At 42.1% G+C, this 26286-nt stretch overlaps 1 protein-coding gene across 1 annotated transcript; it reads left to right on the top strand.

Annotated features, from left to right (window-relative positions):
- Nucleotides 1–3771: 3771 nt before the first annotated feature.
- On the top strand, nucleotides 3772–22608 carry LOC137384831 (Golgi-associated RAB2 interactor protein 1A-like). The gene is made up of 5 exons (XM_068059383.1): nucleotides 3772–3963; nucleotides 13441–13610; nucleotides 15340–15816; nucleotides 18443–18522; nucleotides 22337–22608. The coding sequence occupies exons 1-5, from the start codon at nucleotides 3772–3774 to the stop codon at nucleotides 22606–22608; spliced, it is 1191 nt and encodes a 396-aa protein (XP_067915484.1).
- The last annotated feature ends 3678 nt before the right edge of the window (nucleotides 22609–26286 follow it).

Raw genomic sequence — 26286 nt, 5'->3', positions numbered from 1 at the left:
CCAGCATCTGCAGTATTTTGCTTTTATTATACCAGATACTTCTCCCTTGCACCATGCTTGAATTAAAAACCTTTATTTACTTTAATCCCGTGGACACGAGAGTAGTTATTTTCTCCACAACACCGTCAACTGTGTTCTGCCTGAACCTGTTAATGGCCAATTTAATATCTCAACCGATAGACTCTGACAATGCACCCTCACTAGTGCACTGGAGTGTTAGTCATCTAGATCAGTATTTTGCCTCAGTTTTCACGATGGAGGACACTAGTACCATCCCAATAGTAACAAGTAATGCAGAGGGTATAGAAAGAGTGGAACTTAGAAAATCATCATCACTAGGGAAAAAGTACTGAGCAAACTATTGGGATTGAAGGCAGACAAGTCCCTAGGGCCTGATGGCTTCCATCCTAGCGTCTTAAAGGAAGTGGCAGCAGAGATAGTGGATCCATTGGTTATAATATTCCAAAATTCCCTGGATGCGGGAAAGGTTCCAGTGATTGGAAAAAAGCTAATATAACCCCCTTATTCAAAAAAGGAGGGAGGCAGAAAGTAGGAAACTATAGACCAGTTATTTTAACATCTGTCGGGAAATTGTTAGACTCCATTATTAAGGAAATAATAACAGGACATTTAGAAAGTCAAAACGCAATCCATCAGAGTCAGCATGGTTTTATGAAGGGTAAATCGTGTTTGACTAATTTGCTAGAGTTCTTCGAAGATGTAACAAATAAAGTGGATAATGGGGATCCTGTAGATGTATATCTGGACTTCCAGAAGGCATTTGATAAGGTGCCGCACAAAAGATTAATACACAAGGTAAGATCACATGGGGTTCAGGGCAATTTATTAGCTTGGATAGAGGATTAGCTAACCAACAGAAAACTGAGAGTCGGGATAAATGGGTCCTTTTCTGGTTGGCAAGATGTAACTAGTGGGGTGTCACAGGGTTCGGCCCTCGGGCCCCAACTATTTACAATCTATATTAATGACTAATGCAGGGATAGAAGGTACTATAGCCAAATTTGCAGATAACACTAAAATAGGTGGGATAGTAAGTTGCAATAGAGAAATAAGACATTTACAAATGGATATGGATAGGTTAGGTGAATGGGCCAAAATTTGGCAGATGGATTTTAACGTGGATAAGTGTGGGGTTATCCATTTTGGTCGGAAGAACAGAAAGGCAAATTATCTAAATGGAGAGAAACTTCAGAGTGCTTTGGTGCAGAGGGATCTGGGTGTCTTCGTGCATGAATCGCTGAAAACTAGTATGCAGGTGCAGCAGGTAATAAGGAAGGCAAATGGAATTTTGGCATTTATTGCTAGAGTATAAAAGTAGGGAACCGTTGTTGCAACTGGACAAGGCATTAGTGAGACTGCACCTGGAGTATTGCGTACAGTTTTGGACCCCTTATTTATTTAGAGATACAGCACTGAAACAGGCCCTTCGGCCCCCCGAGTCTGTGCCGACCATCAACCACCCATTTATATTAATCCTACACTAATTCCATATTCCTACCACATTCCCAACTGTCCCTATATTTCCCTACCACCTACCTATACTAGGGGCAATTTATAATGGCCAATTTACCTATCAACCTGCAAGTCTTTGGCATGTGGGAGGAAACCGGAGCACCTGGAGGAAACCCACGCAGACACAGGCAGAACTTGCAAACTCCACACAGGCAGTACCCAGAATTGAACACGGGTCGCTGGAGCTGTGAGGCTGCGCCGCTAACCACTGCGCCACTGTGCCACCCTTGAAGAGGGATGTAGTTGCATTGGAGGCAGTTCAGAGGAGGTTCATTAGATTGATTCCCGAGATGAGGGGTTTGTCTTATGAAGAGAGATTGAGCAGTTTAGGCCTTTACTCTCTAGAGTTTAGAAGAATGAGAGGCGATCTAATTGAGGTATACAAGGTGATTAAGGGGATTGACAAAGTAGACGTAGAGAGGATGTTTCCTCTTGTGGGGAAATCTAGAACAAGAGGTCATAGTTTTAGGATAAGGGGTAGCAAATTTAAAACAGAGATAAGGAGAAATTACTTCTCTCAAAGGGTCGTGAGTCTGTGGAATTCACTACCCCAGAGTGTGGTGGATGCCGGGACATTGAGTAAATTTAAGGAGGAGATAGACAGATTTTTAATTAGTAATGGGTTGAAGGGTTATGGAGAACAGGCAAGAAAGTGGAGTTGAGGCTGAGATGAGATCAACCATGATAGTATTGAATGGCGGAGCAGGCTCAAGGGGCTGAATTGCCTACTCCTGCTCCTAGTTCTTATGTTCTAGATTATGGGCTCAGGTCACTGGATTGGGACTTGAACTCATGACCTTCTAACTCAGAAGCAAGAGTACTACCACTTGCGTTATGACTCACACTATATATACAAGACTACATACAAGACTCAATATATTACTAGCAGATCACCCATGGGATTGCTCATAGGAGATGCTAAAGTGTAACAGGAAGTATGTATGGCACTCACAAGAAGCATATGCTACAAGTAAGATAATATTGTTATAAAAAAGCATGAGTAGACAGCACACAAAATACTCCCTTTATACATTCTTTTCCCTTATAAGAGTTGACAGGGAGAGAAAGAAGCATTGACACACAAAAAAGAAAAGAAACCATTTATTATGCAACTTTCTAGTGTCAGCTGTGGCTCAGTGGATAACAGTTTCACCTAACAGAAGATTGTGGCTTCAAGTCCCACTCAAGAGACTTGAGCACATAATCCAGGCTAACACTCCGAATGGAGTACTGAATTGTCTTTCGGATAAGATATTTAACCTAGATTCCATCTGCCCTCTCAGGTAAAAGATCCCAAGGCATTATTCAAGAAGAGCAGGGGAGTTCTCCCCAGTTTTCTGGCCAATATTTGTCCCTCAACCAACGTCACTAAGACAGATTCTTTGGCTGTGCATCTCTGTTGTTTTTGGAACCTTGCCGTGCGCAAATTGTCTGCTGCAATTCCCTATATTACAACAGTGCACTTCAAAAATGACTTCATTGGCTATGAAATACTTTGGGATGTCCAGGTTATAAAAGTCACTTTTTAAATGCAAGTTTTTTCCTTTTTTCAAATGCAGTTTTAGCAACGGTGTTCCATTTGAGATCGGAGAGTTAGTGAGACCAAGAATATCAACAGATTTTTAAAAACAACTAAAAGTAGACCCACAAAGAAATGAGACATGAAGAAATTGTGACTTTGAAGAATTGACAAAAACAAGATTTTCTTTGCCCCATTTGCAGAGATACAGTATTTCAGCCATTGCAGTGCAGAGGAGTGGAAGTTGAGTGCACCAATGGCATATGACCTGAAGGAAATTTATGACTGTAAGGTAAAGATCAGCAGAAAAATGGATAGGGCTGGAGGAGATTATTATATGAAGTAGGCTCTATGTTTCAGGTTTTTCACTCTGCTTCAGGTCTGTGATCTCACTGTAAAAATGATGCACCCCCTGACAACTATTATGACACCTCCATCTGCTGTTATCTCATTAATTAACCCAATCTGGGTACTGCATGACTTTGACTGATATGCAGTTGGTCCCAGTTGGATGTAGCCTGATCCAATCGGAAGGTGTTTGATTCCTGGTGTCTGTAATCCTTTCAAGTGCGAGCCTCAGCTGTCAATTACAGGAGTGACAGCAGAGCTGAAATGGAACCCTTCATGCAGAACCAGTTCAACAGGCGCACAACAGAAGAATAGTAACTTGGAAAAAGAATTGCCCTGAGAATCACAAGGGGAACAGAGAAGGAGTCAAGATGGATCAGTCGATACCATATAGACGTGATTTCTTTACGGGTATTACAGAAGCCATTGATTCTGGAACTGGATCTACAAGACCCAGTCCTGCACAGCTTGGGGTGGAAGGTGGCTCTCTACACAAGCTCCTGCGATCCCGGGAATACAACCTCTTTGCTCAGTCCGCGGTTTTCGAAAGTGATTTTATTCAGGTACAAACATTCAAACAAGAATCCATAATACAAAACCTGAAGCATGTGAAAGTTCCCTGATGACAGGCCAGTGACCTGAAAGCTTAACTTTGTTTCTCTCTCCAAAGGTCCTACCAGGCCTGCTGAGTGTTTCCAGCATTTTCTGTTTTTATTTCAGATTTTCAGCCTCTACATTGTCTTTCTCTTGTACAAGAAACAGGTGTCAATTGTGGCTCAGCGAGTAGCACTTTCACCTCTGAGTCAGAAGATCATGGGTTCAAGTCCTGCTTGAGCACAAAATTTAGGCTGAATTTCCAGTACAATACTGAGGGAGTCGGAGGTCGCAGTCTTTCAGATGAGATTCAAACTGAGCCCCATCTGTCCTCTTCATTGGACATAAAAGATCCATCACACTATTTCAAATAACAGGGGAGTTCTCCCCATTGACCTTGTCAATATTTATCCTTCAACCAACATCACTAAAAGTAGGAGTCATTATCATGTTGATATTTGTGCGACATTGCTGTGCGCAAATTTGTTGTGATGTTTCCTGTATTACTATAAAGTACATAATTGGGTGTAAAGCCTCCTGAGGGTCTTGCAAGGTGCAATATAAATGTAAGTTCGTTCTTTCTATGTTCATTCTAGATTGAAATATGGCACAATAAAATGGATTAGATTTGCCTGATCCACTGATTGAGTGGATGGGAATCTATTGTGCTCATTGGGTTGATTCCTGTCACTGTTGGAAAACACTGTTTTCCACTCCAGGCACCCTTGATCAGCATCAATCAATTAGTTGGACTAGCAAAGCTCTCTCTCCATACTGCCACATCAAGCACTCATTGGTCAGGATTAACATTTTGTTTCATGTTTCTGTCACTGCAAGAGGCTACCAGGTCACTGACCTGAAACATTAGCTCTGCTTCTCTCTCCACAGATGCTGCCAGACCTGCTGAGTATTTCCAGCATTTCTTGTTTTTATTTCAGATTTCCAGCATCTGCAGTATTTTGCTTTTATTATGTGGAGAAGAAGCATCTGCGACGATGCCAGCCAGTTTGAACAATGTTGACATGCCCAGGCAGCAACCAAGTGCAAACAACGGAAGGAGCGTTTGGAATTTCCAGCATCCCATTCACTCGCCTCACCAAACATCACTTGCCCCACCTGTGGCAGAGTGTGTGGATCCAGAATTGGACTATTCAGTCACCTAAGGACCCAAAACCCTGGAATGGAAGAAAGTCATCCTTGTTCCCGAGGGACTGCCTAAGAGAAGAAAGCTCCCGCTACACTGTCCCATCAAACACTCCCAGGACAGGTACAGCACGGGGTTAGATACAGAGTAAAGCTACCTCTACACTATCCCATCCAACACTCCCAGGTCAGGTACATAGATTTTCAAAAATCATTTGTTAATGACCCACATTAAAAACTTGTAACAAAGGTAATGGCAGATAAGGTTATGTGCGATTGAACTACAAGAAAAAAGATAATTGGAGGGCAAAAAGCAAAGGGTAGAAGTAAAGGAAGCTTCATAGAATGAAAACTGGTGATCCAAAGGGATCTGTGTTGGGGCTGCTCTTTTATATTTACCATATAAATGTTCTGGAACAATACTGAAATCTGCTGATGGGACCATATTGAAGGTATGACAAGTTGTGACAAGAATTGTGAATGACTGCAGGTGGGAATAAATGGAACAGCAATATGAACAGATAGGTAGCAGATTACAGTTCTAAATAAAACATTACAGGTAAAAGTTTAAATGGTTACAGGGACCTTGGTGTGCAGGTCATTAAGGGATGGCAATGCAAGTATACAAGACCATGAAAAAAGGCAAATGGAATCCTGGTTTTGTATCTACGGGCAGAGAATACAAACGCAAGGAGGTAATACGACATTTGCAAGGTCACAGTTAAAATATTGTGCAGAGTTTGGGAACTTTTTTTTATTCTTTCATGGGATGTGGGCATTGCTGGCTATGCCAGCATTTACTGCCCATCCCTAATTGCCCTTGAGAAGGTGGTAGTGAGCTGCCTCCTTGAACCGCTGCAATTCTTGGGGCGTAGGTACACCCGCAGTGCTGTTTGGAAGGGTGTTCCAGGATTTTGACCCAGTGACAGTGAAGGAATGGCGATATAGTTCCAAGTCAACAAATTGTTGAAGCTGCAGGCTGACAAGTCCCCGGGTCCTGATGGACTTCATCCTACGGTGTTAAAAGAAGTGGCTAGTGAGATAGTTGATGAGCTAGTTTTAATTTTCCAAAATTCCCTAGATTCGGGGAAGGTTCCATTAGATTGGAAAATAGCGAATGTAACGCCTTTATTCAAAAAGGGAGGGAGACAGAAAGCAGGAAACTACAGGCCAGTTAGCTTAACATCTGTCTTAGGAAAAATGTTAGAAGCTATTATTAAAGATGTTATAGCAGGGCATTTAGAAAAATTCAAGGTAATCAGGCAGAGTCAACATGGTTTAGTGAAAGGGAAATCATGTTTAACCAATTGGACTTCTTTGAGGGAGTTACGTGTGCTGTGGATAAAGGGGAACCGGTGGATGTATTGCAGTTAGATTTCCATAAGGTGCCACATCAAAGGTTATTGCAGAAAATAAAAGCTCATGGTGTAGGGGTAACATATTGGCAGATAGAAGACTGGCTAGTGAATAGGAAACAGAGTAGGCATAAATGGGTCATTTTCTAGTTGGCAAGATGTAACGAGTGTTGTGCCACAGGGATCACAGCTGGGACCTCAACTTTTTACAATTTATATAAATGACTTAGACGAAGGGACCAAGGGTATGGTTGCTACATTTGCTGATGACACAAAGATATAGGTAGGAAAGTAACTTGTGAAGAGGACATAAGCGGGCTACAAAGGGATATAGATAGGTTAAATGAGTGGGCAAAGACCTGGCAAATGGAGCATAATGTGGGAAATTGTCCATTTTGGCAGGAAAAATAAAAAAGAAGCCCATTATCTAAATGGTGAGAAATTGCAGAGCTCTGAGATGCAGAGGGATCTGCGTGTCCTAGTGCATGAATTACAAAAGGTTAGTCTGCAGGTACAGCACGTAATTAGGAAAGTGTCATGCAGGCCCCCACCTACCAAGAATGAGGCACACATTATTTTGCCACATGAACATTAAAACATAAAATTGCTGCTGGGAAGAAAACAGGGCCAATCACAAGGAATTTCCAGGGCCCTCACTGGAAAGACATTGCCATAGTAACAGACAGCACTTGGAATGGACAAAGGGGCCACTCCCTGCTCCAATTTTATCCACACTGGACTTTTGATTACCAGACATTGTAGATGAAGAGGCTAGCATTCCAGGTTAACTGCTAAGATGGCCAAATACACAAACAGACGTGGTCAGACCAGTTTAGTCACATGACTAACTGTTGAAGTTTTTTGAATTTGAACTTGCCACAGAGAATTTGAACTCAGAAAGCTGTTTACTCCTGGACTGAAAAGACCTCTCTCCAGCCTGCTCTCATCTCTTTCTCACGGAACTGAAAACCATTGAAGACACATGAACCCCAAGAGAGAATAGTCTCCTACAGTGAACAAGGTTTAAGAATAATACATGGCCCCAACGAAAAGCAAGACCATATCTTTAATCAAGGACTACAGTGAGCTCGAAGCACAGTAACAAATACCTCTCCTCAGAGATTGCCTCAAACCTCTCTATTTTATTTTTCTTCTGCTCTTTTCTGTCTCTATTTGCATGTGCGTATCGCATATGCATACTAGCATGGGGCGCGGTGTGTATCCATAGGCGTAAACCGAATTAGAGTTTAAGTTTTAATAAATTTCACTTTTCTTCTTTAAACCTAAGAGGGCCTGGTGTGCTCATTTCTTTGCCTTATAATTGGAAAGCGGTGAACAAGGATTCACCAAGGGGGAGCTCAAAACACAGTCTGTTTAAAAATTAAACCCTGTTACAATAAGACCAGGAGAAGGCTGAAAGAGACCCCTAGACACCTTTCTCACCCTGGTCGTAACAAAAGCTAATAGAATGTTATCGTTTATCGCGAGGGGAATTGAATCCAAAAGTAGGGACGTTATGCTTCAGCTATACAGGGCATTGGTGAAACTACATCTGGAGTACTGTGTACAGTACTGGTCTCCTTATTTAAGGATGTAAATGCTTCGAAGGCAGTACAGAGAAGGTTAACTAGACTAATACCTGGAATGGGTGGGCTGTCTTACGAGGAAAGATTGGACAGGCTAGGCTTATATCCGCTGGGATTTAGAAGAGTAAGAGGCGACGTGATTGAAACATATAAGATCCTGAGAGGTCTTGACAGGGTGGATGTGGAAAGGATGTTTCCCTTTGGAGAATCTAGAACTAGGGGTCACTGTTTAAAAATAAGGGGTCGCCCATTTCGGACAGAGATGAGGAGAATTTATTTCTCTCTGAGGAGTTGTCTTCCTCAAAAGGCGGTGGAAGCAGAGTCTTTGAATATTTTTAAGGCAGAGCTAGATTGATTCTTGATATGCAAGGGGGTGGAAGGTTATCGGGGGTAGGTGGAAATGTGGAGTAATCAGTTCAGCCATGAACTTATTGAAGGGCAGAGCAGGCTCGAAAGGCCGAGTAGCCTACTCCTGCTCCTAATTCGTATGTACATATGTTCGTAAATCAGGATGGTGTGTGGCTTGAAGGGGAACTTGCAGGTGGTAGTGTTCCCATACATCTGTTGCCCTTGTCTTCTAAATAGTAGAGGTCACAGGTTTGGAAGGTGCTGTCGAAGGAGCCTTGGTGAGTTATAGAAAGCATTCAAAAGCCAGTGGCACAAATAACAGTAAATGATTAGATCTAATCACCATTACAGAGACATGGTTACAAGGTGATCAAGGTTGAGAAATAAATATTCAAGAGTACACAATATTTCGGAAAGACAGACTGAATGGCAGTCTGTGCCAAACCCTCTGTTCTTTTGTTTGTGTATCACACTCTCTTTTAAGTTGCTCACATGGGTTTCTCATTGTGATGTCTGTATCTCTCCATTTGTGTCCCAACATTTACATATTCTTTCTATAGTGCTGATCCTGCTACTCCCTCATTTCTCCTATTTGCCTCCCTTTGTTTCTGTGTGGCTTTCACACATAGACTCAATGTCCACAAGGTAGTCCTCCTCATTCAAACTAGATGAGTAGATATCCAGTATCAATATATCAAATAACATAAAGTGCATTCTAGATAAAGGAATGATGCACCACAGATGCTGTTACCTAGAGCCTAAGTGTTTTTCCAGCTCTGACTGTGGAGGACCGCATTTGTTCTCACTCAATATCCAAAAAACAATCTACAGCAGAGGATCATTGGCTAGCAATCAACATGGGAGGAATCCTGTACATTGTTTTTTTTTCTCTCCTCCTACCCTGGGGATATGGAAGTTAATTGTGAGGTCCCTGTTACTGCTCGGTTGAAATCAGCTAACTCAGCACCAAGCACGAGGCTAAGCAAGGCTCAGTGCCACACCAAAATGAGTCCACATATCCCCTGAGCCGGGGGAGAGGCAGTGTTTGATCCCGTATGTCCAATTTATAGTCATAGAGTCATTAAGGCACAGAAGCCACTTGCCCAACAAGTTGATACCGGCTCTCTGTAGAGCAATCCCGTCAGTCCCATTTCCTCGCTCTATCTACGTAGCCCTGCAAGTTTACTTCCTGGAAGTGCCCATCGAATTTCCTTTTGAAACCATTGATTGTTTCTGCTTCCACCACACTCATAAGCAGCGAGTTCCAGGTCATTGCCGCTCACTGCGTTAGAAGGTTCTTCCTCATATCCCCCTGCATCTCTTGCCCAAAACATTACATTTGTATCCTCTAGTCCTTGTGCCATCAGTTCATAGGAACAGCTTTTCTTTCTCCACCTTATCTAAACCTGTGATACTCTTATACAGCTCTATCAAAGCTCCCCTCAATCTTTACTCCAAGGAGAACAACCCCAGCTTCACCAACCTAACCTTGTGGTCAAATTTATATTTTAATATCACATACAATATTTTTGTGTGAACACAATGTCCTCCAAAAGATTGTATTTATCCAACATGGAGACCATTATATTCTTAACTGATCTTAATTTCATTTTACATCTTACCTTGCTTAATAAAACAATACAGATTACATTTTATCCGTGAAATAGCACCAGAGTCATGACTGACTGCACAATTTTTATGTCACAGCAAGTGCCCAGAGGCCACAGCAGCTCTCCCCATGACATCATAAAGCAGTCTTCAGTGATTGAAATACAAACATCAGAATCAATACATTTTTAAATTCACTATTCACCCCTAACACTGTGAACAGAACACGTGATGCTCCAATTACACTGCACCTACCTGGGTACCTAGTTGAAACCATCAACTGCAACCGAGTTATAATGTGGGCTGCGAACCATAATTCTTAATGGGCGGGAGGGAGCTCTATACGTGTTCATTCACAGAGATCTACTCTTGGTTGGTGAATTTTGAATGTTTTTTGAGCTCGGCTAGAAGCTAAAGTCTACCAAGTGTCCTTCAGAACAACTGAGTTACGCTCCAAGCAGTGTTACGGGTAGGAAATTGTAGCTGAGATCAGTAATACTGCCTCTTGACTTCCTTTGTGCTTGACATGCATTTGCAGGGGCATCCTGAAGTAAGTACAATCATAAATACGTACAAATTATAAAGGTAAGGAAAAGACCAACAACAAATCGAGAGTGCCTACAGTCACAGAATTACAGAAAATATACAGCTTGTGCTGGGTCACACTAATCAGCCGAGTCAGGAAAATCATGATTACTTCCCCAGGAGCCCTGCCCTCTCACCACAAGAAAACTGACAGTCCCATGGTGCTGATGCTGTGGGCGCAGCATGTCTGGTCTGAACGGTTCCACAGAGAGCAGAATTTTTAACCAGTTAGATGCCAGGGAAATCAAAGTTTAGTTTAGTTTAGAGATACAGCACTGAAACAGGCCCTTCGGCCCACCGAGTCTGTGCCGACCATCAACCACCCATTTATACTAATCCTACACTAATTCCATATTCCTACCACATCCCCACTTGTCCCTATATTTCCCCTACCACCTACCTATACTAGGGGCAATTGCTAATGACCAATTTACCTATCAACCTGCAAGTCTTTGGCATGTGGGAGGAAACCCACGCAGACACAGGGAGAACTTGCAAACTCCACACAGGCAGTACCCAGAATTGAACCCGGGTCGCTGGAGCTGTGAGGCTGTGGTGCTAACCACTGCGCCACTGTGCCGCCATCTGACTGGGGCACTTATGTGCTAAGAAAGCCTGGAGTTACCAATAGAGTTGTAGGAGATGTAGACTCTGATTTAGGTTTGCGTTCAGTTTTTTTTAAAATCCATGACTAGTTGATCTCTCATTGTGTTGCTGATGGACAAAAGTAAAAACAAAATGACTGCCGTTTCCTGTCTTTCATTCTAATTCATCTCCCTTTTTCCCTCTATATACCCTCATTGTTTCTTTATTCATCGGGTTGTCCCTAATTCTTTTTCTCATCATTCCTTTTTCTTGATTGTGCTCAACTACAAAACCCTCCACAGTTGAACAGTCTATAAACATACTTTTTTAAACAAATTCATGTGATCTTGCTGTGAGCCAGTTAGAACTACAGTGACAATGATCGTGATTGTTGCTGTAAAGGTTATAACACATATTCACAATTACTTTCCCTGATCTCATTTCTGATATTATATATGTAATAATACCACTCCCGCCATCAGGCCCTATACTCTACTTGTTACGACCGCGGCGGGAGCAATGCACTGTCAATTCAGTCCCATCACTCCATAGGTCTCAGCATATTATTTTAAGTTTTCCACCTAACCGGAGAACAGCCAAATTAAACACACTAGTAACCCCCGGAATAAAACAGACCAAACCAGGTATTTTTAGATGGCAACAAATCAACTATTTATTAAAAAACTAAATCTTAAACACTATGAAGATAAACCTATGTCTAAAGACCTTAGAACTTCTTATTTTAATCTAACTTCCCCATTCACACACATACACTCAAAAATAACGGTAGTTAACCTGTTTTAAAAGTGGTGATTTTAAAATTAGCTGTCCCTTAAGAATAAATAAAATAAGTAAGTCTTTGTGGGTTACGTTCCTGGTGGATGAGGCATTCCAATGCAGAAATAGTCAAAGGCTACTCGAAATCTTCACGTGGACCTGATACAGTAGTCGATTCTTAATAGACATTCAACTCTTCGGCAGCAGTGGGCATCAACAGTTCCTTCAGCAATACAAACAGTTACTTGAAAAAAGGCTTTTCTTTTTTAGGCAATTAACTCAACCCATAGCTCCCTATAGAATTTACGCTGGGAGGAAATAGCTTTCTTCTTTTCAGCAGCACGCCTTGTTGGAAAGTCTCTCAAAAAACGAACTGATTTTGACCGTTTTTTGCCAGTTTTACAGAGTCAAATCGAAACATCACACCATGTGAACTCTCTCTCCTGCTGTCGCCTAGGTAACAAAAATGTAGCTGCTGGCACATTGTGCCTTAGAAATTCCAGAATTTTCTCTCCCTTAAAGGTGCACTGTTTTTAACAGAGTCTTAAAGGCACATATTTGTTTTTAATCCAAGGAGAAAAATAATTACAAGTCAGTGACACACTATTCCGGCAATGCAGCTCAGTGTTTTGCTTTCTTAATCAATTTCTGCTCTGCAATAATTGGGGGTTGTAAATGTTGATTCTATCATTTCCAGATCTCTTTCAGCCACTCCCATAGCCAGTTCAACACATTCATTCACTAATTATGTCCTCCAGTTTTCCTCCAATGTGCAACATCTTGAACTTATTTACATTGAACATTATTTGTTGTTATTGCTCACTTGCACATTTTTTCCAAATCCTTCTTGTGATCCTTGGCTGCTTCATCAGACTCAACTATCCTCCCTAATTTAGTATCATCTGTCAATTTGACCAACTTGTAGTACACTTCTGAAAAGAAAGACTTGCATTTATATAGTGCCTTTTACGACCTCAGTACATCATAAAGAACTTTATAACTAATGAATTTTTTTGAATGGTAGTCAGTTAAAATGCAGGAAATGCGGCAACCAATTTGCACACAGCAAGGTCCCACAGACAGCAATAAGATAAATGACTATATATTCTGTTTCAGTGATGTTGGTTGAATCCAGATAATTTATACAGATTAGGAACAGGAGATCCAGCACCAAACCAAACGTATCATTACATTTATCAGATGTTTCCAATCCAGAACTCAGAATTCTGTAAACCTAATTATTGCAAGTTCTTTGTTTGTTCATGAGTAAAGTTATCCCTTTCATGCCGTTTCGGTAACACTTGGTTTACGCGAGTGATGAGCAGCTTTGAGAGTGGCACTTCACGTGTCTCAATCCACTGTTTGATACTGAAAGTAGAGTCCGGAGAAGGGAGAGAGGGAGGGAGGACCCCAACAAAAATATGGCATTTTGACAATTTAAAATTTGATTCAAATCCAGGTGACTAGACGAGGAAACCTCGTGGACATCCACAACATCCCTACACTCCTGACCCTGGGAATAACAGCTTCCGTTCCATTCTTACCCCTCCCAAATATCTTGATCATTGCCAGCAGAGATACTGAATCCAAAGGAACAGAGGGAGAAGAAGGATACATGAAGATAACCAGGTGACAGTGATATTTATGGTATTCCCAAATTACTGGCTCTCTGATGAGTCAATTGGTGAATGGATTACTCGGTGCAGAACTGAGCTGAGTGGATTAACAAGGTTCCAGTTCTGATTCTCCAGGGAATAGGTATGCTACAATTAGGCTCCTATGCTGTGGAGTGGGGCGAAATAAAATCATCCAGAACTCTTCCTCCTAATTGCTCATCTTTGGCTGGAAGGTTTGTGTGTGAGACTGTTCATATGTGTTTTACCAAAGGCTGAAATCTAGAATTATTTTGTCAAAATGAGCGGACGAATGCTGAGTGCTCTTGTTTGTCTATACTAATGTGACATTAACTTATTGATGCAAATAAACATAGGAATGGGAGTAGGCATTCAGGCCCTTGAACTATTTGTACCATTCAATTAGATCATGGCTGATCTGTACGTCAACTCCATTTACTCGCCTTAGTTCTGTAACCCTTAATACCCCTGCCTAACAGAAATCTAGCAATCTCAGTTTTCAAAATTTTCAGTTGACCTCCAGCCTCAACAGCCTTTTGCGAGAGATAGCTCCAGATTTCCACTTCACTTTCCAATGGGCTCTTCTGTTAAAACAGAGGAAATGAGGGGTATCATACCAATGTGCGCTCTTAGTATATATCTCTTGATTTAATAAATAATGTGGAGAAGTCCTCTACCGCCATTATGGCAAGGAACTTGCCCACCACTTTCGCCTACTCGTCATCCAGTCCCACAATCTGGGGACACAGCCATTTGAATAACAGGGACAGCTTCCTGTATGAAGCAACAGAAGCCCCTGCCCTGCAAAGTCACTGGAGTCTTGATTGGCACCCAGCCAGAGGCCTGGAGGGCAGAAGATTAAGTCATAGAGTCATTACGGCACAGAAGGAGGCCATTCAACCTGTCGAGTCTATGCCAGCTATCTGTAGAGCAATCCAAACAGTCCCATTCCCCACTCTATCCCCATAGCCCCAAAAGTTTGTTTCCTTCAAGTGCCCATTCAATTTTCTTTTGAAACTATTTATCATCTTCAGTTCCACCAACCTTGTAGGCAGTGAGTTCCAGGTCATTACCACTCTCTGCAAAAAAAAAAGGTTCTTCCTCACATCCATCACATCTCCTGCCCAAAATCTTATATCTGTGTGCCCCTGGTCCTTGTTCCTTTAGCTAATGGGAACAGCTTTTCTTTGTCTATCTTATCTAAACCTGTCATAATCTTGTACACTTCTATCAAATCTCCCCTCAATCTCCTTTGCTTCTCCAACCTAACCTTGGAGCTAAAATCTCCAATTATTTTTGCTTCTACAGGCCTGGAAGCTTGCTAATTTGTATGGTTCAATTCTGCACAGAGTATTGCATTTGCCAATAGAGTAAGGAACAGAAAGGCCGCTCTGTAATGGTAGTCAATCCCATAGTTAGATTGTTTAGTACTGGGACCTTTACTGTTCTCAGCATGCATAGTCTGGGCTGATCAAAGAGGCCTCGAGCAAAATTTCTAGGGTCGCCCAGAAATTGCCTCCAGACACCCTCAACGTGCTGCCCAATTAGCTGAGCTCTTAACTAACCTCATCTCTCCTACCATTTCCAACCTTCATGGTGTCATGCACTATGGCATTTGGCTGTTAGATTTGGCAAAAACAAAATTCCAGATTTTTAAAAAATGAACTGAAAAAGTATCAGAAGAAAGATCTTCGAAAAAGTTTCTTTTTTGTTTTCTTTGAAAGGATGCTTCCTATGAAGTTGGTCAGATTGAGTGTCCATGAAAAGGTCAGTCGATGTTTGAAGCTGGTCCTGGCTAATCGAAGCACCTTCTACCTCCAGCTCCAGGACAAGCACCCCAATCATGTCTTCAAGCTCTGGGAAGAACTTATTCACATCATTTACGCCGGACTCTCTATAACATTCAAAGATACTAACGTCAACCTCCCCAAGCCGTCCCTGTGTGACTCAAGGAGCTCCTCGACCTCGGTCATCAGCTCTGAGAAATTCACTTACGAGGCTCAGAAACCCTGTCGGAACATTCCCATCAAGAGCAATGTCACAGCAAATTCTAAAGTAGGACTTTGGAAAAGGAACCAGCTCTTGGTTGGGAAAGAGATTCGTGATGGCTCTGATGATGTTCACAGTACTGAATCGTCAGGAAGCACTCTCAAATCGCAGCCAACCTACGGAAAGAGCAACGTCAAAGCCATCAGGAACTGGTAAGAAAACCATAGAATAGAATGTTATTTTTCTCTGAGTCACTTAGAATCCTACAGCATATTCCTGGCTGATTTCAGCTTCAAATTCCCCAGCTAAGGCACCACCCGGCGTTGTCCTGAGTGACTGTTACAGATTTGGACTTAGTATTCTCGGCTTCAGTGGAGTCAGTCACTCCTTTAAGTGATCTGTACATTCAGCCGTTTCTTGATATCACCTGGAGTGAATCGAATTGGCTGAAGACTTGCATCTGTATACTGGGCACTTCAAGAGGAGGCCGAGATGGATCATCCACTCAGTGCTTCTGGCTGAAGATGGTTGCAATCAGCCTTTTCTTTTGCACTGACGTGCTGGGCTCCCCCATCTTTGAGGATAAGATGTTTGTGGAGCCACTTCCTCTGGTTAGCTGTTTAATTGTGCACCACCATTCACGACTGGAAGTGGCAGGACTGCAGAGTTTTGTTGTGGGATCAGTCAGCTCTGTCTATCACATGCTGCTTCTGCTGTTTAGTGTGCATGTAGTCCTGTATTGCAGCTTCACCAGGTTGGCACCTCATCTTTAGGTACACCTGATACTGCACCTGGCGTGCTCACCTGCACTCCTCCTTGAACCAGGGTTGATCCCCTGGCTTGATAGTAATGGTAGAGTGAGTGATATGCCGGGCCATGAGGTTACAGATTATGGTTGAGTACAATTCTGCTGCTGCTGATGTCCCACAGCCCCTCATGGATGCCCCATTTTGAGCTGCTAGATCTGTTCGAAATCTATCCCATTTCGCACACAAACTGATGGAGGGTATCCTCAGTTTGAAGACGGGACTTCTTCTCCATAAGGATTGTGTGGTGGACATTCCTGCCAATACTTGTCATGGACAGATGCATCTGTGACAGGTAGATTGGTGAGGGTGAGGTGTCAAGTAAGTTTTTCCCCTCTTGTTGGTTGTCTCACCAGATATGTCCTTCAGGACTCCATCAGCTCTGTCAGTAGTGGTGCTACCAAGCCACTCTTGGTGATGGCCATTGAAGTCCCCCACCCATAGTACATTCTGTGCCTTTGCTACCCTCACTGCATGCAGGAATGCTGATTCATCAGCTGAGGGAGGGCGGTAGGTGGCAATCAGCAAGAGGTTTCCTTGCCTATGTTTCATCTGATGCCATGAGACTTCATGGGGTCTGGAGTCAATATTGAGGACTCCCAGGGCCACTCCCTCCTGACTGTATACCACTGTGCCGCCACCTCTGATGGTGATGGAGGAGTCTGGGACGTTGGCTGTAAGGTATGATTCAATGAGTATGACTGTGTCAGGCTGTTGCTTGTCTAGTCTATGGGACAGCTCTCCCAATTTTGCCACAGGTCCCCAGATGTTAGTCAATTAGTTAGACGCATGGTCAACTGGGCAGGGTGTCGTTTCTGGTGTCTCGGTCGATGCCGGATGTTCCATGAGGTTTTATTCTTTTTTGACTTTTCTGTAGTGGTTTGGTACAAATGAGTGGCTTGCTAGGCCATTTCATAGGGCAGTTAAGAGTCAACCATATTGCTGTGAGTCTGAAGTCACATGTAGGTCAGACCAGGTAAAGACGGCAGATTTCCTCCCCTGAAGGACATGAATGAATTTGGGTTTTTATGACTATCCAGTAGTTTCATGATTATTAATGAGAATTGCATTTTATTCCAGATTTATTAATTGATTGAATTTAAAATCCCCCAGCTGTGGTGGGTGGGTTTTGAGCTTGTGTTTCTAAAGCATTAGTCCAGGCCTCTGGATTAGTAGTATAGTAACATTACCATTATGCCACCATTGCCTAAGTGCCTGAGGCAGTGTCCTGTTCCAAAAGCTAGACTGCTTCTTGATGTCTGTGTTCAAATCTTTAAAAATCATTGTCACCGTGTCAAAAAAAGCCTGTCCCTCTCACATTCCAACAGAGATCAAAGGGTTTTACAACACGATGATGAGGAGAGGCATTTTTTCTGAACATCCAGACAAACCATTGGTAGTGGAAACATTTGGTCGCCCCTGTTAATTAAGCCCTCTTTCTTTGGCTTGGCATCCATTTTTCCTCATACCTGTATGAAGCACCCTGGGACATTTTTCCACAAAGGAGCTCAAAAGATGCAAGTTAATTAAGTAAATAAACACTTACACCATGTTCACAAAAGTGCAATGCTAAATGGAGTTGACGTGCATCAACAGCTGCTGCTTAGTGCCTCCTCCCTCATGGAACTGTGGTCATTTGTACATAAAGCAGGTAATTAAACATGCCCATCAGTACAGAGAAGTAAAGTGCTTCTTGTGTTAAAACGGGAAAGCAGGCAGCAAACAACTCAACCAGTCTGACAGTGCAAAAGACGCTGCAAATAGCTGCCAACTTAACACTGATAAGCATTACAAATGGTGCCAATCTGTTAAGGTTTGCAAATGGTGCCGATCTGGTAGACATTGCAAATAGCTACCAATCTGGTAGGGATTGCAAATGGTACCAATCTAGCACCAATTGGTAGGCACTGCAAATGGCTACTCATTAGTATTGACGAGCTTTAATTTGAGAGAGCCTCACTCTAGACAAGTGTTGACAAAGTCTTCCTCAATCAATTTGAGACAGAATAATAATAGAATGTATTTCCATCAGGGTCACTGATACGCAAGAGCCTCAAAGAATACGGACAAGAATTGAACAATTGCTTGATGTGAAAGAAGAGAAAAGCCCAGGTATGTCTAAACTCTGCTTTGTGTTAATCAAGTCTGTGGGGGAAGGGTGCAGTCTAAATAGTTGTGTGCGTAGCTACAAGTCAGAAGCATACTGTTCTGATTTACATACTACTTTCCACCTTAACTTGTACTTTCCCAGGACCTCAACACTGTGCAACTTTTCACTGCTCTCCATCTTCTCTTCCTCCAACAACTTACAGACTTTTAACCTGTTAAGTTTATTATGTGTAAAAGGAACTGTGAATACATGCAAGGTTACTTAAATTCACATGTGAAGATGCTTATGAATGTACCCAAGAGGATGGGTGTAAGGGAATAGGTGTTTGTGTCACTTTCCATGTCTCTATAACTGTATTTATGACTCTATATATGTTGTGACACTGCCTGTCTTAGTCATATTCCACCCAGCCATGCCAGTACAGTAACGCCCTTGTATTCTTATTCCCAAATGCAGGGTAGTATCTTGGCTTCAATCTAACTTAAAATTTATGACATTACTGGCCATTGCGAAGGTGAAATGGGATAACTGTTTTGTTATATAAACTATGTTGACTCAATGGGCATTGTACATGGGTAGAATACTGAATAATGTCATCCGTTTGTTCCTCCAGTGTCTCAGTCAGTAAATGCCCAGTGAGATACTAAGCCATACATGCTCCGTCCAGTCCATGAGCTTAGCCAAGTTGGTACTGGGGGCACTCAATTTAAGAAAATGAAAAATTCAACCTGACTTGCTGTTCTTAACTACAATCCTTGAGCTTAGCTGGAAAGTGCATGTGTATGGGTGAGCACAGTATTGGGCTCTGCTATGATACTCCCTACAGTTCAAAAGCCTGCTGATATTCATCATTGAGGGTGGCACATGACAAGTAACAACTTCAGTATTAAGAAATTCAAGAGAAGTATCTTTACTCAAGACAGTGGTGAGAACGTGGAACTGGCAACCACATGGAGTAGATCAGACAAAAACATAGATGACTTTACGGGGAAACTAGATATGTACATGAATGAAAAAGGAATAGAAGGATATGCAAATAGGGTTAGGTGATGTAGAGTGGGAGGAGGATCAGGCAGAGCATAAACACCGGCAGAGATCTGTTGGGCCGAATGGCCTGTCTCTATGCTGTAAATTTGATGTAATTCTATGTATGTAATTCAAAGTGATACTAGAGGGGAGCAGGTGTCTTTGGAACCATGGCTAGCAAGGATCCATGTCTGGAGAGCAGCATAGAATGCTGGAGGCAAAAAATAATCTTTGTGTACATATAAGAATATATTGAAATATTATACATAATAGAATATATGGTGGTTATGAATTCTCCTGCTTGCCAGCATAAACTTTCTTCCTGCTTTACTGCTACTTCTGCTGCATGGCATGATTTACTGATGGTGGTTTATTATAACTGTTGTTGGATCGCTCATCTTGTCACATCACAACCACCATTACCTCTGAAGATTGTCCTGGTGATAATGGCAGACATTACAGGCAGGTTGGAGCTTAATTACTTTAATCCTTTATTGGTTCAATGTCAACATGGTCACGGTATGTTATTAAAACTGAGGTTGAGCTGGAGTAAGTTGTGAAATGTTACACAGTCCCAGGTTTGAGGCCACATTCACAAGCAACTCATTGCTTGTTCCTGTGGTTCATGATGTCCTCAGAACTTCTCCTCATGATAACATTCCTTGTAGCTTCCAATGGGCCAAATGACCTCCTTCTGTGCTGTAACCATTCTATGTATAATTTATTATAGTTCTGTACAAATTATTTAATGTTAACATTGAGCATTCCAAAACCAGATACAGCACAGCTTGGGTATAAGGTTAAACTTGTACATATCCACACACTGATAGTGAGAATTCCTGGTCCCATGCTAGTTCTTTGTCGGATCAGGAATTCCATGTTCAGTTTGCTTCCATAATAAAACAACAGAGTTGGATAGACAGGGTGACCAAGGTCATCCAGAACAATCTACCCTCCAACTGTCTCTTTCCTCTTTTTAGGGATGAGTCAAAACTTCAATCTATGTTATCTGTCCAGTCCCTCCATCACCCACCCCCACCCCAATAATATAGTCCTGATGGGGTGCTCATGGTGATTTCTAACACAAGCCTGAATGCTATCATTCTGTGGCAAGGAGTGTCCCCTTTACCAGCAAGCCATCCAAAACTGAAAATTTTCTTAATCAACAAGTAAAACAAATTAGAAATTGTTTTGCATATTATATAACAACAGATAGTGACTGTAATAAAATGATGAGCACAGGCATGCCAGTTTCACTGAGTCTTACAGTCTTTAGGGCTGTTCTTAACCTCATTTAGAATATCTCAACTTCCAAGCTTTTTGACTTTGTGGGCTGCATAAGCTTACACCTCTGGGGCTACATGTAAAGTTTCAATTCATGTTCTCATTAATTTGCATATATCTTAAGTTGTTAATATTAACAGATTTTTTATTAGGATTTATCCACCAATCAGGCAACAGCACTAAGAAGAGTCCTTTCCAAATCTCCAGGCCCACATATTCAAAAAGGACAAACTAATGAGTGAGAAATAATGAGTGTATCAAGGGTTAAGTTGCCTGAGCATACAAGGCCACGTACCTAGAGCTCAGTTGACCATATGTGACCACAGTCTGGGCTCCCCTCCCTTAAATGATTCTCTTTTTTGTGCTTGAATGTGAAGACTTATTTATTACTTTATGTATTCTGCCACTTTTTCTCCCAATTTGTTCCCCCTGTTCTGTCCTGAAAGTAGTGGCTGAGATGGGGTGCATGGTTCCACAGGCATTGGCAGCCCCTCCAGTACCTTGCTAAAGTGGACATTCTTCATGTGTGAAATTAAATATTGACCATCAGTCAAAATTGGACTTTGGCGAGCATTAAAACTGAGTCCAAACCTGCTTTCACCCAAACGTCATAAGCATGCACTGTCCAGTAGGGAATGACCAGCTAGGGTTCAGGAAATGGTGAACTGTGGCTGATTTTTCTCCTCCCAAACCTAATTGTAGATTCCTCATAGCTGAAATTGTCTAGCTCAGCAGGGACCAGGGAAGAAGCTGGAAGTTTTAGTCTGTATAGCTCAGTAACACACACATACAGTTATCCAACTGAACCATTACATGTTTTGTGCATGGGAGGGTTTTTAAAACTCAGCTTGGCGTCACTACTTCTTGAATTATATGGTCTTTTATCAAGCTTGCACATGGTCTTGGCCATTCACCTGGAGTTCTCAATAATAAAAATACCAATCTCATTGTTACTGATAAACTCATTTCCAGAACTAGGCATGTCTGTGATCATTGTATTTGTTAAGAGTTGGTAAGTCTAGGAAGAGAAATTTTAGTCAAAGCACTGTCTCTTGTATAGAAAAAGCTATATACTCACAAAAATCCAAAATTTATTTTAAAATGCTTCAGTTTTTGGAATCCCTGAGAAGCAATCCTGGCCAGGTCTTCCTCTCCACGACGGTGGTCCATGAAGGCACTCAGGATAGGGGTGGGGGGGTCAGTCACTGTTTATATACTGGACCACGTCCACTGAAACCAATAGTGATACTAATTTAGACAGGCAAGCAAAACAATTCTAGAGGTAGGGGAAACCACCCTACTGATTTGGGTTAATTGCATTTTTGGTCTATATAAAAAAAATGAGTGGAACGTTGAACAGAACACATCCTTCCCTAGACTTGCCTTCCCCTGTAATCACATTGCGTTCTAGACTTAAGGTGTTAATGAGGATGAACAATAAGGCCAGAGGCTCTAATATCTGACACTCGTGTGTTTCATGATGACATCAGTACGTTTTATGTGTAGGAGACGAGTGGGAACAGATAATTGAAAGATGCTCGTGTGACCACTGCAAAACGTGCAACCAAGTCCTGACACTACACACTCTACCCTGTAAACAGAAGAAAACTGGGTCTGGAGAACAAGAGGAGGAGGAAGAAGGAGGAGGAGGAGAAGGAGAGACTAACGCCTTTGAGGCAGATGAAGACTGCACGTACTTCGGACTCTGGGAACGTGACAGACCAACACTGATGCCACTTTCCAGGCTGAGCAGCCTCATTGCTGTTGGCCTCAGATAGTTTTGAATTTATGTTTTTTTGGAAGACAGATTCTGTTTGGTTTATATTAAAAAAAAATTATCTGTATCTGATATTTTTCATATATATTATATATATTGACAATTTTTTTCTGCCATCAAAATTAGTAGTTTCAGTGCTGGATATTTTTCCCAGTTTATCAAGCAATTCCAGATCACTAGATATTCAAGGAAGTTCCCTCCACCCTGTCCCATCAAGCACTCCTAGGGCAGAAACAGTATGGTCAGATACAGAGTAAATTTTCCTCAGGGGTTCTCTTGATCTACCCTTATAACTTTGGTGTAAGATCAATGTTTACATGGTGTATCTCAATTTTCACTGAAATTACAGTTGTCTATTGGGAGAACACCCAAGGAAATTCATGGTAACAGAGTAAAGCTCCCATCAAGCAGTTCCAGTTCAGCTGCAGTACAGGTTAGATACATAGTAAAGCTCCTTCTACACTATCTAATCAAACATAGTGAGAACAGCCTTGATCCTTTTTTTTTGCCAAGTACAAAACTGGACAAGAACAAGTAGTATCTGGGCAGGATGGATCAATGTTTGAATTCTGATAAAAATGTAATCAATTACCTTAATCACTAATGCCTCCACAGTCATATTTGTGAGAAAACTAGTTTCATTTTAAAACCAGGTTCTTTAATGTCTGTTTTATACATGCAAGGTAATGTACAATGGGGAAAATTGCAATCTGACCAAATTTTTCAAACATCTTAGATATGGAAGTTGTGCCAGAGTATTGGAGGTTTGTTAATGTAACACCTCAGTTTAAAAAAAGAGAAAGGAATAAACCAGGTAACTATAGACCAGTCAGCCTAACCTCAACAGTAGCTAAACTTCTAGAGGCCATAATGCAGGGAAAAGCATGATGCAGCTCTTTGAGGAAATAATTAAGTGTGCTGATAAAGGAAATGTAGCCGATGTGTTTATGAATTTTCAAAAGATAAATTTTCACGTTGAAGCCTTTTTGATTAAAATTAATGTAGATCATTTTCAGATTATATCAAAATGGAGGAATGGGCTAAAAAGTGACAGATGGATTTCAATGGCAGGAAGTGTGATGAGATGTGCTTTGGTTTAAAAAAAACAGCAGTAATTTGAATAGTACTCTGAACAGAAGTAGACTTAGTGCTCTGAGAGACCAGAGGGATTTGAGTTTACAGGTTCACAGAACAGGTTGTTAAGACCAAGTAAAAAGCTAATGGAAACTTAGATTTTATCTTGAGAGGTATAGAATATAAAAGTCAAGAGGTAATGATGAACCTATATAAAACCTTAATATGATCTTAATTAGGGTACTGTGTGCACTATTGGGTCCCTTCTTCTTTGGCCCCCTTGTCTCGAGAGACAATGGGTAAGCGCCTAGAGGTGGTTTGTGGAGCAGCGCCTGGAGTGTCTATAAAGGCCAATTCTAGAGTGACAGACTCTTCCACAGGCGCTGCAGATAAAATTGGTTGTCGGGGCTGTTACACAGTTGCTCTCTCCTTGCACTTGTGTCTTTTTTCCTGCCAACTGCTAAGACTCTTCGACTCGCCACTCTTTAGCCCCGTCTTTATGGCTGTCCGCCAGCTCTGGCGATCACTGGCAACTGACTCCCACGACTTGTGGTCAATGTCACAGGACTTCATGTCACGTTTGCAGACGTCTTTAAAGCGGAGACATGGACGGCCGCTGGGTCTGATACCAGTGACGAGCTCGCTGTACAATGTGTCTTTGGGGATCCTGCCATCTTCCATGCAGCTCACATGGCCAAGCCATCTCAAGCGCCGCTGACTCAGTAGGGTGTATATGCTGGGGATGTTGGCCGCCTTAAGGACTTCTGCGTTGGAGATATGGTCCTGCCACCTGATGCCAAGGATTCTCCGGAGGCAGCGAAGATGGAATGAGTTGAGACATCGCTCTTGGCTGACATACATTGTCCAGGCCTCACTGCCATAGAGCAAGGTGTACTGAGGACACAGGCTTGAAACACTCGGACTTTTGTGTTCCATGTCAGTGCGCCATTTTCCCACACCCTCCTGGCTAGTCTGGACATAGCAGCGGACGCCTTTCCCATGCGCTTGTTGATTTCTGCATCGAGAGACAGGTTACTGGTGATAGTTGAGCCTAGGTAGGTCAACTCTTGAACCACTTGCAGAGTGTGGTCACCGATATTGATAGATGGAGCATTTCTGACGTCCTGTCCCATGATGTTTGTTTTCTTGAGGCTGATGGTTAGGCCAAATTCGTTGCAGGCAGCCACAATCCTGTCGATGAGTCTCTACAGAGACTCTTCTGTGTGGGATGTTAATGCAGCATCATCAGCAAAGAGGAGTTGCCTGATGAGGACCCACACTCTAGAAATAATATTGAGACTTTAAAAAGGGTATAACGCAGATTCATAGGATGTTGCCTGGTAAACATAAAAAGATCTATGGCACATGAGGAGACCATTTGGTCCATTGTGTCTGTGCCAGCCAAAAAAGAGCTATCCAGCCTAATCCTACCTTCCAACTCTTGGTCCATAGCCCTGTAGATTACAGCACCTCAAGTGCACATCCAAATGCCCCTTAAATGTGATGAAGATTTCTGCCTCGATCACCCTTTCAGGCAGTGAGTTTCAGACCCCTTCCATCCTCTGAGTGAAAAAATTACTCCTCAACTCCCCTCTCATCTTTCCACCATTTACTTCAAATCTATGCCTCTTGTTTACTGACCTCTCTGCTAATGGAAATAGACCCTTCCTATCCACTCTATTTTTTTAAAAATTCTTTCATGGGATGTGAGTTTTCACTGGCAAGGCCAGCATTTGTTGCCCATCCCTAAGTGCCCTTGAGAAGGGCATATACAAACACGAAAAGTGGGCTCTTTTTTCATTGGAACAGCACAGATTACAGGGCAATATAAAAGTAGTTGTTTACAATTATGGAAGGTTGGGACAGGACAGTTAGAAGCAGACTGTTTCCAGTTGTTGGTCAAGGGAGGTCAAGAATGTGGGGCCATGGAGACAAGATTGAATGTAAGCGTAAGAGTGAGGGCTTGTCCCGATACCCAAAAACGCCTCGAGAGTCGGCTGTCTTGTAAAAATGAGCGGTCTTTGTTTACGAGCATGCAAGGAGAAGTCCTACTCTCATGAATGATTGTAGGGGTTCTGCTAGTACATTGTTCCAGTAGTCATTTTATACAGTTTTACAGGAGGTTTACTTGATAAACTGTTTCTTAAATACATCATCCGTCATCTATTGCCTTCCCTGATCTCATCCTGCCTTGGTTATATTATTCACCTCGTCAACCTCTTGATTACCCTATTCAGAGGATTCTGAGGCTACTCATAGGATTCGTGTGTCTCCCTCCTGAGCTTATTTCAGTTCCGAAGAAGGGTCACTGACCCGAAACGTTAACTCTGCTTCTCTTTCCACAGATGCTGCCAGACCTGCTGAGTGAATCCGGCATTTCTTGTTTTTGTTTCAGATTTCCAGCATCCGCAGTATTTTGCTTTTATTTCCTTCTGATTAGGTATTCATATAATTCGGGTGTTTCCCTCCTAGCCTCATTACCTTCTGATAGGTATTCATATAATTTGTGTCTAGCAGGCAAGCTTTCTCAAATTACAGGGACCTATGTTATGCCAGTCTCCCCTACAGTAAGAGAGTTAGTATTGAAGGCAGAGAGTCGTGAGGC

This window comes from Heterodontus francisci, chromosome 27 (genome assembly GCF_036365525.1).
Source record: "Heterodontus francisci isolate sHetFra1 chromosome 27, sHetFra1.hap1, whole genome shotgun sequence".
NCBI lineage: Eukaryota > Metazoa > Chordata > Chondrichthyes > Heterodontiformes > Heterodontidae > Heterodontus > Heterodontus francisci.
Note: the sequence above shows the minus strand (reverse complement) of the source record. Positions and strands in the feature narration are given on the sequence as shown.